This window comes from Ictidomys tridecemlineatus, chromosome 14, assembly GCF_052094955.1.
Source record: "Ictidomys tridecemlineatus isolate mIctTri1 chromosome 14, mIctTri1.hap1, whole genome shotgun sequence".
In the NCBI taxonomy this organism is placed as follows: Eukaryota; Metazoa; Chordata; class Mammalia; order Rodentia; family Sciuridae; genus Ictidomys; species Ictidomys tridecemlineatus.
This window is the reverse complement of record NC_135490.1, coordinates 66,149,763-66,168,287: the sequence shown is the minus strand read 5'-3', so window position 1 is coordinate 66,168,287 and position 18,525 is coordinate 66,149,763. Positions and strand designations below refer to the sequence as shown.

The window sequence follows — 18,525 nt, the reverse complement described above, 5'->3', positions numbered from 1 at the left end:
AAACTGTTATTCTCTACAAATCTACATCATTAAAAAAAAAAACCTGGCGTCATCAGATGATCTAAGACAGTAACAATAATTGTGACCATTTTCCTAATGAACCATTCCAGTCTCTTTGTATACTTTTAAAAACTCTTGGGAACTATTCCTTGACTTTTATCAACACTACTGTATCTGCTCTAAAAACATGTAAACAAGCGAAAGGTGTGACCTACTGATATTCATTTATGGTACGTGCAGGGACACTTGTAATTCCAGTGACAGGGGAGCCAAGGCAGGAGGATTGCAAGTTTGAGGCCAGGCTAGGCAACTTAGTGGGACCCTGCCTCAAAATAAAAATAGTGTAGCTCAGTGGAACAGTGACTCCAGTTTCAATCCCCCTAATCAAAAAACAAAACAAAAAACTAATCTACATTGTAACCAGGATTCAATCTTTCTGCCACATTTAATGCCATGTCATTTACTACTTTATCAAATCACACCAAATATGACACAGAGACAACTTGTTTAAGAAAAGTTTTACTAATGTGTTAATATTTCAGCAAAGTTATTGCAATGGGTTTAAAAGGCAGACACACTATAAGAGGCTATAAAGTAACAAAGTTTTATACAATTAAAATATTACACAGACCTATGGGATTTATTGAATAACTACCACATCCAGAAAAGAAATTACATCTGAAAGGTTAAATCCAGTATTAGCACCTACAATATCTCTGAAAGTAAAACTTTTAACTGCTTCATTCTCTCCTAATATATTTCTTAACTTTCTTCCAAATACAGTGCTCTCAAACCCAGAAAAGAATGAGGGGCATAAGAAACCCAAAACACTAGGAACATACAGACAAAAGAAGAGCTAGAAGTACTGATTCAGACTTAAGAGTTTAACTTGGAAGTCACTTAACTTATTTGAAACCAATTATAAGATTTCTGTGCACTGAATACTGTAAGAGGCTGTATGAGGAATCTATAAATCATAAAGTTGCCAGTAGGGTTAAAAATTAGCAATATACAGTATTATGCCTATCAAATTTTTTCTCATAAGTTATATTTATAACAAAACTATAATTAAAATATTTACTATACTTGCTTATTACACATTCAGGGACACAGCAGGGACATATGTGTTTGATGGTTTAGCATCCACTTTATTGTGCTTACTTATTTGTGTAATGAACAAGCAACACATACCACATCTTTCCAACATTCAAGGTAATGCAATAATAACATAAAAGGCTCCAAATAAAATAAATGGAAATTGCATTCAATACTGCTTTAATTAGATATAACTGCTATAGTAAAACAAATAACATTATACAGTATTTTTTCAATGAGTTTTGGTTTGAAAACTGAACAACAGAAATCAATCTCAAGATTTGAATCATGGCAAAACTGGTATTCTTTGAAATCTGGGAAATGCATCAGCATAACCACAGACACAGTCTATCCCTCACCTGGAAAAAAGCTATTTATTAATTTGGGGGAATAAGACTGAACATTCACTAATATAAACTCGTTTAAATCTAAAGCCACCTGGAAAATTGGCCCAAGGAATGAATAGATTTCATGATACTGGTGGCAAGTAAGAAATAAATAAAACTTTGTTTTGGGCTGACCAATTGCATATTTTATAATCACTTTGAATAAAAAAATGTGAAATGCTTCATTGTGTTTTCTCAGAAACGAATCAAAAGATTACAGAATCCTACACAATTTAAAGACACAAAGTGGATGCTGAGCGACTAGAGGTCACTCCAGGTGTGGAATTTTAGAAAGTTAGTCCTTGGAGTAAATGGCACCGTGGCTCTGGCAGCAGATACAAAGGAATGATGCTCTGGAGAGGAGGTAGGGACACTCTGTGATCAGCCAGTGGGTAGATGAGGGTCCCAGCTGGATGTGGGATCTATAATCAGAGGAGAAAAAAGTTTTAGAAAAGGATACTAAAAATCATCTCTAACCATCTCTCTTATATCAACTGATATGAACTTATTCTATATGGGCTATATTCCACCAAGCAAGGGTTCCAACTGATAGAATACTGACATCTGTATGACTTGTCTAAATCAGAATGCTGCTTAACAGTCTAGAAATCAAACCTATATAATCAGATGTCTGGCCAATCATGCCATGATAAGCACAGGGTCAGCTGCTGATCACTGAGACAGGGTGCTTGACTGCTATCTACTAGCTGTTTAATCTTTAAGTAACTTCAGTTCTCCATGCCTCAGTTTCCTCACTTGAAAAACAGGGAAAACAATATCCACCTGGGAGAGTTGTGATGATTAATCATTTACAATGGCTGTTTAACTGTAAATGAATTACAATTGATTGATTAATCATGGCTGGCACACAGTGCGAACAAATGTTAGCTATTTTTATTATCACTAATTTGTGATATAATAATCATTAATTTTTAAAAATAAAGACAACGCTCTTAATCCAGAGAGAAAATACTTATCAGAGTATCTACTAATAGAGATACATGATATTAAAAAAAAATCAAAGAGCAACATGATTGTTTAAAGCTCTTTTATAAAATGAAGACCATGGTTGATGTATTCTTTTGTTAAATTTAATTCCCATGTAATACTTTAATATGCAGACAACTTGCACACTTAAGAAAAACTGTAGAACTAAATAAATTATTCTTCTAATTTTCCCTCTTCTTCAAGATCTCAGCCCATACCAGATCCTGGACCAAGAATAGCTCTGTACACTATAAATTGTATTGAACAAAAATATTTGCATTCATGAAACTATCCAGAAGTTCCTAATGTAAATCTTCCCCATTTCAAAATTTCACAGTTGTTTGAATATTGATAGATTAGCCTCTGGTGTGTAATTGCTTAAAACCCCGTACCACCTCAGAAAAACATCCTATTAAGCAATAATAGCTGCAAAATGAGTCATGACAAATGGGTTGTGCCAAGTCAATGCAGCTGCGATTGATAAAACAAACTTATTCAAATAGCATGTAACACAAACCACACAGAAAGTTCCTACTTGATTGTTTGAGAAATAACATTTTGAAAAATAACAGTTTAAAAATTGTACACAAGAAAGTCTATGGACAAGTAACATTATGTGTTCCAAAACAAAGCCTTTTTAAAGGAATAAAACATATGGCAGAGGATGTCATCATTTAAATCTCTGGTTTTTCAAGGGTTCAGGTGGCACATTAGTGCTCAAATAAGGCAGCTCTGGAATGTTGGATGATTTGTAGAATTCAATAAATGGAACAGGAGCAGGAAAAAATGATCTTTTAAAAAGGCTGTTGAAAAGGAAAGAGAAGAAAGGGACACACATCTAGAATACTCTGATAAACTCTTTCCTTTCTGTATTTTCCTATTGCTGCAAATACTGCAAAAGAAGTGTGGTGTACAAAACTGTCTTCGTTCACTATGGGATCTTGATAATTTAATACATTTGGTACCCCAGTTTGCTCATCTGTAAAATGGGGGAAACATTTTACAGGGTTTTGGGGTAATTTAGAAGGACCATTGGTACAATACCTGTTACACAGTGGGTGTGATGTAAGTGGGAACTATTATTGTTGCCTTAGAAAAGAATATGTAGCTGGGCGTGGTGGTGCATGCCTGTCATACAGCAGCTTGGGAGGTTGAGGCAGGAGGATCAAAGCCAGCCTTAGCAATGGTGAGGCACTAACTAAGTCAGTAAGACCCTGTCTCTAAAAAAAATACAAAATAGGGCTGAGGAATGTGGCTCAGTGGTCAAGTACCCCCGAGTTCAATCCTTGGTATGTCCTCCCTCTCCAATGCATTTATTCTGAGTCTGTGCTGCCTGTGAATGAGCAATAAATATCTGCAAGCCAATTAGAAAAGTGTAGCAGCAGAATACTTTTGTAGAGAGTGCACATAACTGAAATTGACAATGGTTAACTATTATCTACTGTCCCTTAGAAGGCCAACCAAATGTAGTTATGGGCTCAACATGATTCTGCCTATAAATTCTAATTAGTATTAACTAGTTTGTTTCTTACTTATTAAAGGGCATTATCTGGATATAAAAGAAAATTAACATTTTAAACAGGAATCAATTTTACCTACTAGGTCAAGTTTTTTAGGCAGGGCTCTGAATCCACTTAAATATAATAAGAGAAATATTCAGAATCTTACCACTTCTCTCTGAAATAAATATTTCTTTCCTTATTAAAACCGTTTGTCAAATATGCAGGCAAATCTCTGAACTGATTCATATACAAAAAATCCAACACTTAAGTGTTTAGGATAGTTCAAAATGTTAAAACAAGACAAGACAAATAATCCTTACTCTAAAAACAAAAAACAAAACTAACCTAGAGACAATATGGGGAAAAAATTAAATTCTATTACTAAATTTATCTTGAGTTATTTTAAAAATCAAATTGCTTGGGTGATCAGCTTAAGCTAATACAATAAATATAACATTATTTAACTGCATGATTCAATGACTTATTTACTATGCAGGTAGGAAAAGTCATGTATAAATCTTCAAAAGCTGTATATAAACCATATTACTTCATATTTACCTTTAATTTTATGGTTTATCTTCCACTGCTCATGCCTCTGTCTTCATAAATGGTAATTTCAATCTAAACAGCATGGCTGTTAAGAAAACACACTACAGAATGCAATGTACAAAAGGGGACTGACTATGGCAACATGTATATGGTTTGCAGAGATTTGCTACTTTGTTAAACCTACTTTCTCCACTTTGCTGAAAATTCTAACACTTATGATTTGTTTACAAAAAAAAAATATGAAAAGGGTGCTTTATTTGTAGAATTAGGAAATTCTTAACTGAGAATTCATGGAGGTAATGAATTCAGTGGTTCAAAATTGCCTTGAAATTATATGAAAACCTTTTCTTGAGAGAGGGTTCATGACCCCTAAATGTTTAAAAATCACTGCTGCAGAGTATAAATAAAACTGCTGAAATTATTATCAGCTGGAAGGCCTAGGATTTTGTGACCTAGGTTTTTTAGGAAATTATTTACTCATTACTTCAGTTATCAAGCTAAATTAGTTTTTGCAATTTTATTTACCAAATTCACTTAGCGATTTTCAAAGCTTACTGCTTCTAAAAATATGCACAGTGTGTCAAAGGTAATGAAATTAAACATCTGGCATCTGTAATTGATTTCAACTAGTCAGATGACCCCATGGAACTGCAATTCATTTGGATGACAAGTCTCACCACACATTATGAGTTTATACATTTCAAAGGGGCTTTAGGTTCAGAGTTTCTGCAGCTGAAATGCATTACTCATACAACCCCCATTATTACTACAAGATGCCCTCAGAACCACCAAGAAAGATGGTAACCAGAATACTAAACAATCCAGAGACCTGTACAATGCAAAAGACATGCTTTTAGAAAAAATGATGGAGACAGCATGTTTACAGTAGATATGCAATTCACATAGAAACTTCCTACAAAAGATAGGAATTAAACTGTCTCTGGCCAACGCACAATGGTACCATCAATTTTTTTTTTTTTTAAATATTTAGACCTTATGATGTGGACTAAAAAAAAGATACAACTCGAAGTCCTCTCTCAATAGGGTCTGTCAGGAGGAGACCTTGGGGAGCATATATCTTCTCATTCTGTTCTTGAATATACTTGGAGACTTTCTTCAGAACCTGGCAGAAAGAGACACCACAGCTTTTTACAAATTTCAGCAGATTTCCCTTGTAGCATAAGCTAGATCTCAAAATATTCAGACAGTGGAATTAGTTTTCAAGGGAAGTTAAATGGATATTGTAAGGCAGAATACAGAGCTCTGATTAATCGGCTCACATCAGTTGTATTCAATTTATAGCACAGGGTGATAAGACTGTTCAACTCAAAAGTATCTTCCATGCAGTGTAAATACAAATGTATACAAAAGCATGATGAGAACCAATTTCCTTCCTTCTTACCTCCCTGTCACCTCAATCATGGATATACAGAAATAAACTGACAATTACATATGCAATGGCTTGTTATGCTTCTCTCATTACTCAGTGTCAGGTAATGCGATCTTTTCTAAAATCAAGGACAGTTCCTGGCCTTCTCTTTCAACATTTCTGAATGTTTTCCTCTCTTTGTGCATTTTCGTAATGGTACAAAGTTGGCCTATAACTAAAGGGAACCCAGTCATTTTAGAAAAGGAAAGTTTATTTCCTTTTAGAGCATGCAGACATTAGCTGTCACGGAGTTTCTGATTGTGACAGTTGTGCATTTCAATGTTTGCATGTAGTGTTATTCTGCAGTTTACTCTTGTTTCCCAGGCAGGAACCTCAATTTATAAGTTTAATATTAAGCTTGTAAAAGTCAAGGCAAATACAGACAAAAACCAGATAGAATAAAAAGGAACTTCTGGAATAGCCACATCTCTAGCTTTAGTAATGGCAATTCTGAGACAGATAAGCTAGAAGAAAATAAATCTTAATAGCTTTATCCAAAATCAAAGAGTTACATGTTTTATTTCAGGCTCAAAGTTATTCATAACCCTTTTCTGGCTCTAATGTTCAAAGGGACTTTGATTCAGCTCTTTAAATTACTATATATTTTCTTAAACTCACACTATCAGTAAATGATAAAGTCAGAAACGTGACTGCAGCACAAAGGGGAAAAAGAACTATATAAAAATAAAGCTTAAAGTTAAGCAATATTTTAAGGATGGGGGTATGTGTATCAGGCCAAACTAACAAATTCAGATGTTACAATTTAGATGCTGTGGTATAAATTTGTTTAGAACTTAAAATTATACGGTTGTACAAAGAATTTCCTTACTGAAGAAAGATGTAGTTTTTTCAAGTTATACCTTTGTGGACAGTACAATCTCAAGTTTTCTCTTTTAAAAAAGGGTAGAATTATTGATAGAGCAGTCTGCATTATTCTTTAATTAAAAATACTATTTCTAAAGAAAGATTTTTTTCACTTAATTACCTGAAGCAATGCATATATCACTCCCATTTTCAGCTTTCAAAGAATCTGAGCTGTGCTTGGTCATTATGAGCCGGAAAAAAAAAAAAAAAGGAAAAAAAAAAAAAGAAGGCAAGCTTCAGGTACTATCTGTGTATCAGAGTTGTCAATCATCCTAAAATAATGAACAGAAGGAAGTATCCCATAAAGGTGTCCAACTCAGGACTCTTAATCTTTTCTTCAATTTCCTTCTGAGCTCAAATGCCAGAATCAGCAACTAGAGACTCAGTCTCTCTTTGCCTCTGTCCATTAATACTGAAGGGGACACTCAGAAAAAGGTTTGCATGGCTGGTTTTGAAGAAAGGATTCCTTCAGAACAGCTTTCCTTTTCTTTTAGGGTTACAAGTTACTAGTAAGGAAATAGCATTCCTTTATTTAATTCAAGCATAACTTTGTTGGGCAAGATTTTTATTTAAACAAATTTTTATTTTAACATAGTAACATTCATGTGCATATAGGTTCAGTTCAGAAAGAAAACAATTAGTCTTCTTTTTGTATAAAATCCAAATCCTTTTATGCTACTTTGGTGAAGGCAATTCTGTCCTAAACAAGATGCTTTTAAACTTTTAAGGCCCCTTAGAAACATAAAATTAATAATAGTGGCAGCACAAAGCACAATTCTCACCCCAAGAAACCTTACATTGACATGTTATTATTTTGGTAAATCAATGTCAAAATAAACCATAATATTTAAAAAAATTATCTATTATTCTCAGACCTTTGACATGATTTGTGTATTTACAAAATGAAACATGGTCAAACCTCTGGAAGGTTTCCCTAGAAATATTAAACTGAAGATGGTCCACTAGACCTTCAAGAAAAAACAGCCTGAGTGAGGCTTGGTGTGAGCATATACAGAAAATACCCAAGTGTCTGTCTTTCTAACTAATCTCTTTAGATTTCAGTACACAGTAAAAAGAGATGCTTTCTAGTTGATAAACAAGGCGGACAGTTACTGAGAGGAGAACCTTCCACAAGCTCATTTGTTCCCTAATTATCATGGATAGCAACAATAGAGAAACAACACTGAAGTCTTTATCTTCATTTTAAATCAATAAATGGCATAGTATGGGAAACAAAATGCATGAATTGTTCTAGCAAGTTTTAAAAAGCCTATTTACAAATTCAAAAAATTTAACCCACATGACAAAAGTGTAAGCATCATTATATTTGCCTAACTCTAGACTAGAAACTTGATTATTTAAAACAAAAGACACTGATGACTCAACCCTGCCTTTTCATAAATAAATAAATAAAATCACAGAAATTCCTAGGGGACAGTCTGGGAAGGGAGAGGATGATTATTCTTACTTTTTCTCTTTTTAAAAGATTATTAAAGACAAAAAGACATATTTTAAAAGCTTTCTTTTAAAAGTATAGGTATGCAGCTGGCAGTGGTAGCATATGTTTGTTACCCCAACAATTTAGGAGACTGAGGTAGGAGGACCACAAGTTCCAGTCCAGATTTGGCAATTTAGAACCTGTCTCAAAATAAAAAAGGGGCTGAAGATGAACTCCAGTAGTAAAGCACCCCTATGTTTAATCTCCAGTATTGCCTCCCACCAGCCAAAACAAATAAACAGACCCCAAAAAACAGAAAAGAAAAACAAAGTATAGGTACATGCTGGGAGTGTAGCTTAGTGGTAAAGCTCTAGCCTAGTGAGGCCCTGAGTTCCATCATCAGCTCCCCCCATCAAAAGATAAAAAAAGTACAGGTACACTATATTATAATCATTAGTTACTAACTTTGCAAGATCTGGTTATTTGTACCTAATTCCTAGGAAAAAATATCATTTATTTGAAAAGTTTGATCATGCCTTAAGTCTTTGTTTCTTGATTAATTTCATTTGGTTTTCACTTGCTTTATAAAAAGAAATCTTGATTAGGGCTGGGGTTGTGGCTCAATGGGAGAGTGCTTGCCTAGCATGTGTAAGGCACTGGGTTTGATCCTCAGCACCACATAAAATAAATAAATAAAGCAAAGGTATTGGGTCCATCTATAACTTAAAAAAAAAAAAGGTCTTGATTAGATCTATAAACTAGTACTTCATATATTGTCTATAAATCTAAGTTAAAACATACTGGGATCAATTTCCATTTATATTTGATATTGAGAAGAATCATCTTTTAACGTTATCAAATGGATTTTAATTGAGAGCTAGGTATTTTAGCATCCAAACTAGCAGATGGCTAAAAAGTATTATTTATGCTTAGAGTAAAAACACATTTGTGAGTTCACAAATATCCCATCAAACTTATATAGACATGAACTTCATTTTAAAACTGATCTTAAGAAAACACCACTTACTAAGTATTTCCTGAATGTGAGGCAACATATAATTCCAACATACAATTTACAGTTGAGAGAACTCGGAAAGATGAATGTGTTCAGGATCCCTTTAACTAGTATGACTTGGCTGGCACCCAATTATTAATTTCTTTCCACAACTGATGTCAGCAGGAAGTATCTAATATCTATTTCAGCAAATATACATGAACAAATTAATTAAAATTTTATAAGCAAATTAATTAAATTTTTTAATTAAAATTTTATAAACAATTTTAAATGGTATAGAGAAATAGTCTCTAATATGCCACTAAACACAAAACACCTAAGAGGATGTATTTCTATCTTAATTGGCAATATCATGTACTTCTCTTTAAATGATCATTCTTGAATGACAAAATTTTTTTCCCCTTATGCACTGGGGATTGAACCTAGGACTGCTCTACCACTGAGCTATATCCTGAGTCCTTTTTATTTTGAGACAGGGTCTCACTAAGTTGCCCAGGATGACCTTAAACTTTGGATCCTCCTGCCTCCCATCTCCAAAACTGCTGGGATTACAAGCATGCATCACCACGCTAGCTGGATGACCATATTTTTTATCCATTTGTGTTTAGCACACCTTCCTCTCTTATATGGAGCTCTTCTCTGAGGGTCTTGGTTCTACTATTAACATATCTCTTGAAGGGATCACTCCCTTTCATCTACACTATTGTGTGTAGTACTTCTGTGTGGACTTTTGTGGAGCTTCCTAAACTTTTTCTCAGAGCGAAAAGATCTCTTTGAAATGAAAATCTGACTATATTACTCTCCTGTTTAAAACTTCCAAGTAACTTCTGGCTGCACCACAAATAAAAGCTATACTTCTTTACAAGAACAACATACTCTTGTGTGATGCCACTCCTGTGAACCTTTCCAAATCCATCTGAGGCATTCTCTGATCCCTCTTCTTGTGCCATACTATCTTCTTTCAGTTCCTGAAACACATTAAGCTTCCTGGGCCTTTGCATATACTCATCTCTCTGCCAGAATGGTATCAGGATTTTCATCCTTGAGAGAGCAGCTTAAATGTCATCACCTTGAGGTCTTTTCTGACCATGCAATCTAAATTAGGTTCCTATTATATCATAGGTCAGTTTATTTCCTTCAAGGCACTTATTCATTTTATAATTTTGTTAGTTTTACTTCTTTACTTGTTAGTATCAGTTTGATACCATGAAATTATCAACTCCACAAGGTCAGCAATCATGTTTGTTTGTCTTGTTCAATTATTTCCCTGGTATCTTGCTTAGCACGTTACTTAACACACAGGAGACTTTCAACAGATATTTATTGAATGAATGAATCCCCTGACCTTTCATTCACCAAATTAAATTATTAAAGAAGAGATACAAAACAAAACAAAACAGATTGCAAGCTGATACTAATCCTGGGTAACTTTAAAAACAGAAATAAATGTTAGCTGCTTCTGAATGTGATATGCAGGATACAAGCTGCTAACTTAGGTATTTAAATATACCTATTATATAAGATAGGCTTGTAGTTAAGACTAAGAGAGTACAGTGTTAGGCATTAAGAGGGATATTAAATGGTGAAGGTATTATTTGACCTCAACAATAATACATAGTTGAAGGGCAGATAAGACGTGAAATCAAATGGTGTAGGGATACAGGGGAAAAGAAAAAAATTCAGATTAGAAGAGTAAGGAGAAGTTTGATGAAGTGGGAAATAAGGAATGAGTGGTATCTGAATATGGGAAGAATGTCATTCTAGATGGATGAAAACTATGGAGAGCATCTTTTGTGACTGATGAAAATCAAGTTTAGATGATGAAGAAAGTGAAAGGGGAGGGAGACACAGCTGGCGTGATAAGCTGGAGGTCAGCTCAAGGGTTGCTTGAACCTGACCCAGTAGCAGTAACTGGGAAGTTAGAAAAGATCTCTTACGTAGCAGCAGTGGTAGGAAGTAAGGCTGTTTTATAAAGACAGTAGCAGATAGGCTGGAAAAGTAAAAGAAGGGAAGAAATCAGACGGATCAGGAGACTAATTCAATAGAAGAGAGATAATAGGGGCACAAATTAGGATAAAGACAGATGAAGTGAATTAATAAACAGGAAAATGAAAGACATTTCGGTCTTTGACAACTAATTATTTTTCTCTTTTTCATCTCTTATACCTAAAAATGGTAGTGAAAAGACAGTGGTATTATTGAACAAAATAAAGAGATCGGAGTTTTGACTTTTGGACACCTCAAGTTGAGAAACCAGCAACTCTGGATTCAGCAGTTATTTGGTAAGAAAAGAACTCAGGTGGCAGGATAAAACTGAAGATGGAAATCTGGGGAAATAAAGCAAAATGATCCTCAAAAAGATGGGACAGAATGAGAATATATAATAGATTCTCCACATTCATCTTAAGAGAATCAAATGACATGTTGATTCCCAGTGGACACATCAATTCTTCTCTGTTTCTGAAACACTCAGGACTCATTCTTATATGCTCTGGATAAAGAAGCAACATTATAACTTGAATTATCACCTAGATGCCCTTATTAACTTTATGACAATTTTCACTATGGAAACACAAATGGATAATAAATGTACTTTCTTTATGATTTCAAGAGATTTAGAGACAACAAATGTGGCTTTACCTTCTCATAATGAGTTTCCATACATAAGAAGATGGTATATGCTGTTAAACAAGCCAAACAGCCTTCAAGATACGATTGGCCCCCAAGCTTCTCTGCTTCTGCATAAAGGTTATTTAGAGTTCGAACTGTCTCTTCAAACTGCTGCCTATCAATCTGTAGAGAAGAAAGAATTTAAAAGTAAGTTTTGGAAAAACCCCCAGCAACTCATTAATGCTTTCTATGACTAAATTATATTGATATGTTACAATTTTAAAGTCAGCAAATACTCATCATTATACAAAATACATGTATGAAGATGTGAATTTGGTGTCAACAAATCTTATATATAATCAGAGATATGATAAATTATTGTATAATGGTGTATTAAGAATTGCAATGCAAAAAAAAAATAAATAAATAAAGTCAGCAAATAATTTTTTAGGTGATTCGATCTGGATTGTTACTGAAACCGATTGGGGATTGTTTAATTTTATCCTTCTTATGAACACTGGATGTCTTCAAGGCTGGTAGTTCTTTATTCTTTATAACAAATTTCAAATAACTAAATTACATAATCTATTCTTTTCTTCATTCACTTGTATTCACATTGATTGAGCACCTCCTATCAAATCCTATGACCAGCCTTAGAGAAAGATGAATAAGACACTGTTTCAGTTCTCAAGAGTTTAGTTCTGTAAAACATAAAAACTCCATAAACTAGATATCATAGTAAAGGCATATACAAGGCACAGTGGGGTCATAAAAGGAAGAAGTTCCCTGTATTTGGGAAGAATCTTAAATTGAGTATCTAAACATTAGAAATTACTAGGAAAATGAAAGGTTATTTTAAGTAGGGTGATTAAAAGCTACAAAGTTCTATATTCTGCTTTCCCTGTCTGCCATCTTTTAAAATAACTATTTTGTTACTAAAAGCTCACAATGGAACAAAATAACTTTTCACACCAAGTCACTCCTATTACCTCTTTCTATTCAATGACATTGTTGCTATAAGTTTACACTAATAGTCATGCCCTGTGATGTTTCACTCAATGAGAGACCACATATGTGACAGTGACCACATAGATTATATCAGCCAGCAATGTGGCAGCCCTTAGTGTGTGTGACTACACTCCATGATGATCAAAAGGGAGGTTGTCACCTAATGATGCATTTATGTGTTCCTGTTCATGTTATTGTTAAATGGCACACAACTGTACCACTCTAACATCTACTTTTTCACTCTAACTATCTGCTTTTATTTTATTCTTCCAATATCACTTTACTTTCTTCTTCTAATAGTGCTTTATAGATTTTGAATCTCAATATTTGACCCTAGAACTTTTAAGACCCATTGTAAGAGTATTTTATCTAATACTGTCATTCTTGGTAACAAATTACAATTTACCTGTCTTCACTTTAGGCCTTCTCTCACATAATGCCTCCATAAATCATAAAACTTATAATTACTTACTTATGAATCCCCTTTTATGAAGTTTTCCTTTCAATTGAAACAGATTCAGAAAGATATCAAAGAACCTCAAAGTATGTACGAGGCAAAATCATAGGCCAGGTAGGAAAAACAAATAAGCAAAAAAACCAAAGTGGAAACTGTTTTAGAAAAATATTAACAGAAGAAGAAAAAAAGTTTTTGATGGGTTTATGGTGTGGTTCTGTGGTAGAGCACATGCTCAGCATTTGCGAGGCCCTGGTTTCAATATCTAATACACAAAAAAAAAACTTTTGAAAGCTTATTTTTAAAAAGCACAAAAGGCAACAGTAAAGGCATACAACATAATGGTAGTTTACTACATCATGTTTAGGTTGACAGGCTGCATATGACAGTGGTCCCATGTTGTTATAATTGAGCTGAAAATTTACTATCACCTAGTGACACACACAAAATAGTAGGGGAATACATCCTTCACGTCTGTGGTAGTACTGGTGTCAACAACCAACCATGTTGCCAGTCATACAGAAAGTAGTAATGTATTCAATTATGAATAGTACATAAAACTCCCCATGATGATAATAACAAGTGAATGTTACTGGTTTATGTATATTCTGTGCTATATTTTATTCCTACTTATAAGTTTACTATAAAATGTCAGCAGCAGCCTCATACATTTCAGATTTGTGTAAGTTTATTCTATGATGTTTGTACAACAAAAAAATTGCTTAATGATGTATTTGTCAGAATGTATCCTTATTGTTAAGTGACACAACTGTCCTTAAAATGCAAGAGCTCAAAATAACAAATTAAGGCATTTTTTCCCCTACTTCCTTTAGGCCCTAAGAAGACAGCTCTCTGTACTCCTGTCACTCTCTGAACACTGATACAGGAACTAAATCTAAATTTGGTGATTATATATAAAGTTGGAGCAAAATACAAATTTGGACCATTAAACACTGAAACCCAGAATGGAAATGGAAATCAGACTCTTTCCCAGAATTTTTTTGTTCTTGTTGAATTGCATGGTGCTAAAGCTTAGAGTGATCTCAAAACCAAGGTGGCAAATCAAAGGTAATCTCTACAGACCAAATGTAGACATATTTTAAAAGGTATGTAGGGGAATTACAGCCACAATTATAGTCCACTCATTTTTCTTCTACCCAGACTAAGGGTGACTAAGATATCTCTGCATTTTGGCTGAAATGAGACTAAAGCTTCCTTTAAAGAACTATCTGGCATAAAGTTGTTATTTTGTTGAAATATTGTACCTATACTTAATCCAAATTTGAGTAGACTATGCTTTAGTGTATTTATATTTGCAAATTTCCAGGAAAAAACAAAACAAAACAAAACAAACAAACAAAAAACTGTCTAACAACAAAGCACTTAAATGTCAAAGCATTCTAACAAGTGGTGGAGAGGTAATCTTGTTAATAGAACTTATCTAAACTCTCAAAGTACACAAATGTATGCTTTTAAAAAAATGCATACAAGTAACACAAAACATTTTTATGTTAGTTTCTTCTTCTATTAAACTGCCTAGTGGGATATTCTCACATAAGGAAAATCAAACCCAGTGGCAGAGCAATCAGTGACATTTCTAGGGTAGTAGAGAAACAGAGAGGGAAACCTTTCAGTTTCCCATCAAAGTGAGGAAGATTTAAACCTGTAATTTAAATGTAATCTTGGCACAGAAAAAAAAAAAAAAACCCAAAGCTTTCCTAAGTGGTTTAAAATATAAGGTAGTATTTTAACCCAAACATTTAAAAAGACAAAAAAAAAAAAAAATTAAAAAGCACAACTGAATAGCAACATATAATATTCCAAACAGTATTTAGTACCACAAGCCTGTTCTGGGCTATATAAAGTCAAAGAAGTAAAATAACTCCAGAATTTAGCAACATCAATTTCCTATAATAATCAGTTGAAGTATTATGATTACATTGTGCTTCTGTACTCCACTATAAAAAAAGGCTCTACCATACTCAGTGGAAGGCTTCTGCATAAATGTATTTGTCTCAACTATGAGCTGGAAGTTTGACTTTTAAACATACAAAGGAATCTTGCAATATGCGAATGTGTACAGAAAAAAGTTTACATTGCTTTGAATGTATTTAAATTATGTAAGTCATAGTTTCTAAAAGAAGCTTAAAAATATTTGATCCATTTTATGTAAGTATTCACATGTAGAACATGTTAACTGTAAAATACTTTAAAAATCTAGTTCTAAACTTGCTCAACTTCTACCTCTTCAAACTACTGTTGAAATGTACACTTACTGTCATGCCAAGTTAACTCAACACTGACAACAAAATGTAGCATTTGAATAGCATTTCACAACCAAGCGAAACTACAAACCATCTTTTTAAGGCATGCTTGAAATATTTAATTTACTGTTAAAGAAGCATATTTGGGTCCCTAACCTACCGGTAGTTATAAATCAAGCTGAAGGAAATTATAAATGATCATTGTTATAAATGATCATGTCAATCAGGTAGAGCAACACACCTTGGTCAAAAAATCTGATTATTTTTGATGTTTGGGATTTGAACCCAGGGCCTCAGGAGTGCTGAGAATATGCTCTAGCACTAAGCTACAATCCTAGCCTGCAAGCTGGCTTTAAATGGCTGCTGTAGGTCTCTCTCTAGTAAGCACTTACCTCACCCTCCTAGTCTATGACCAGCATTTCCAATCCTCACACCCACATCATACCTAATTACCTCTCAGTCCCTCTCCCTGGATACCAAAGAGGAAAGAACCACAAAACTTGCTCCCCAGCTAACCAGAAACTGATCTGAATAGGAAACAGAGCTGGAGACTAAAAGAACTGTCCTTTGGTTGGGTGAACACATGGGAGCACAAGAAAACACACACCTTCACCCACTCCATTTAACTTTTTCAGAAAGATAAAATTGAGGGGATGGGTAAATCTGAAGGAAGAGGAAACAAATCTTATTCTTTCATTTTTGTCTTATACGCTGATGAAAATTTTGATATGCAAGCCAAACAGGTAGCTACCAGTGATCATAACTGGGAGTGACAAGCTTAAGGCCCTCTTCTGAAATATTTTCCTGTCCAAGCCCATGTCATGCTCTACGTTTTTCAGGTTCCAAGAAGGCCTGTCTGCCTTGCCTGGCACAACACTTAACAAACCTTTTTAGCTAAGCAGTTTGACCAGCACAGTGACCACAAATGCCAGTCATGAGGAAGATGATGCTTTCTTTGCAAGGAAAGGTAGGAGGATATAGCTCACAACCAGCTGAGTGAGATGGCTGATCATCACTGTTGTCAATAACCAGGAGGTGGGGATGACTGACAGAAGGGTACGACGACTGGTGGATAGAGACTTCCCACACTGGGCATCATAAAGTTCTATAAGAACATCACACCTAGGAGCTTGGTCTTAATTTTCCTTCTCCAAACATCAGATCTTGCTGCCTTCATATATCTTTGGCCACGGCCCCCTTCTGGATCTGCCTCTCCCCCAGAACCGAGACACAGACCGGATGTCTTGTCCATTCTCCCTCTCCGCTCCGAATCTCAGTGCCGTGATACCCTCCCTCGCCCCAGAGCAGGTGCAGGGAGATACGATGCGTACCCGGTTCTCCAGCTCCGCGGGGAACTTGGTCTGGAACTGGCAGCGTGTACCACTGCTGTAGTCTCGTTGAATGAATACCTTCCCGGACACCGGCGCCTGCTGCGGCCTCATGGCGAGGACAGGACCGGCCGCGCTGCGAGTTCGGGAGTGGGGGAGGGGGCACCATGGGTCAGATCCCCGGCCTGGACCCGGGACTCTGGCCCGTCTGCCCTTTGGACCCACCCACCACCCAAAGAAGCCCAAGGCCTCCCCCTCTCCGCTCCCCTTCACCCATGCTGTCGCAGCGGGCTTTCAGCTACCGCCCCTGCCCAGGCCCCGCGCCCCCCACATCCCGGTTCGGCCCGGGAAACACCAACCCGCCTCTCCAGCCCTCCAGCTGCTGTCGCGCCGCCTTCGCCGTCACTTACGTTCTGACGCAAAAACCTCCTTTCCCCGCCCCTCAGTTCGGCCTCCTACCTTAAGTCTTTGACTCCTCCGGTCGTAAAGCGACCCTGCCGAGGCTGCGCGCTGCGGTGCCGGGTGAAAGAAGGCGCGCCGCGGGTGGGACCAAGCCGACCCCGCCTCCTGCTAAGGAGGGCGGAGTCCTTCCGGAAGGAAAAGGCTACAGAACTGGGCGAAGCGGGCGGGGCAGCTGTGGAGACTGAACCCCACAGCCGAGGCTGGGGTTTGAGACTCGGAATTTCCCATTGTGTCATTTCCCCATTGGTTGTGGCAAGGTGATTTCTGATCACTGATTGTAAGTGCGTTATTTTCATTCTTGATTGGACATCGCAGCTTCCACGTGGGTTGCGTCACCCAGTTTAAACACAAAAACCAAACAAAAACATCCTCCCTCAAACGCAAAACAAACTGCTCCCACATATTAGAAACAGAAATCAAACTACTGGGAGTGCATTTGACTACTCTCCGATAAATTCCTGAAACAAAGAGTTCGAGGGAGGACAAAGAATCTGCCTGAGCTACATTCTCAAACATCCATCTTCCAGCTCTTCCCTGGGGTGTTGTCTTTCTTAACCCCAAAGATTTGCATCCAGTACCACAGCCTACACCCCTCACGTGACCTCAGCAGACAAGCAGTTCTGGGCCCGTGGCCCTCCCCTCACTTATCGTCTCTTTGCGAGGCCTTCAGAGAAACCCCACCTTACCCTTGTCTGGTGCTTCTTGGCTAGTAATGTTGTTAATTCCACTATCTGATCCTCTCTTTTACATATTAAACATTTTTTCTTATTGTATTTTAAAAAGAGCTTAATGAAGGCATAAAGGGCATACTATAAAACACGCATATATAAAGTGGGAAAGTTGAAAATTTTTGGCATTTTTATGCCATATGTCATTATCACCATCAAACTATTAAATCTTTGTCACCCCCAGAAGTTGGCTCGTGCTTCTTTGCAATACTGTTTTTCTGTCCTCCCAAAGCCCTCCTTGCCCAGATACTGATCTTTCTCTCACTATGCATTTGTTTGCATTTCCTTGAATTTTACATAAATTAAATCAAAGTGTGTACTCTTCTTTTGTCTGGCTTATTTCACATAAATTATTTTGAGGATCATCTCTACTTTTTTTATGTTGGGTAGTTATTCCATTGTGTGG

General features: G+C 36.0%; 1 protein-coding gene across 3 annotated transcripts; it reads right to left on the bottom strand.

Moving 5' to 3' along the window:
* Nucleotides 1–503: 503 nt before the first annotated feature.
* Nucleotides 504–17,410, bottom strand: Golga7 (golgin A7). Of its 3 annotated transcripts, none has more exons than XM_040268520.2 (6): nucleotides 17,389–17,410; nucleotides 16,933–17,065; nucleotides 11,906–12,058; nucleotides 5,541–5,642; nucleotides 4,529–4,596; nucleotides 504–1,903 (listed from the first exon to the last, which is right to left on the bottom strand). In XM_040268520.2, the coding sequence occupies exons 2-5, from the start codon at nucleotides 17,041–17,043 to the stop codon at nucleotides 4,558–4,560; spliced, it is 405 nt and encodes a 134-aa protein (XP_040124454.1). In that variant the 5' UTR covers nucleotides 17,044–17,065; nucleotides 17,389–17,410; the 3' UTR covers nucleotides 504–1,903; nucleotides 4,529–4,557. The 3 variants fall into 3 exon arrangements, with proteins under 3 accessions (XP_040124454.1, XP_005340378.1, XP_021575878.1); XM_005340321.4 differs by lacking the exon at nucleotides 17,389–17,410 and adding an exon at nucleotides 17,289–17,369 and having other exon boundaries at nucleotides 4,529–4,591; XM_021720203.3 differs by lacking the exon at nucleotides 17,389–17,410 and having other exon boundaries at nucleotides 4,529–4,591; nucleotides 16,933–17,168.
* Between the last annotated feature and the right edge of the window lie 1,115 nt (nucleotides 17,411–18,525).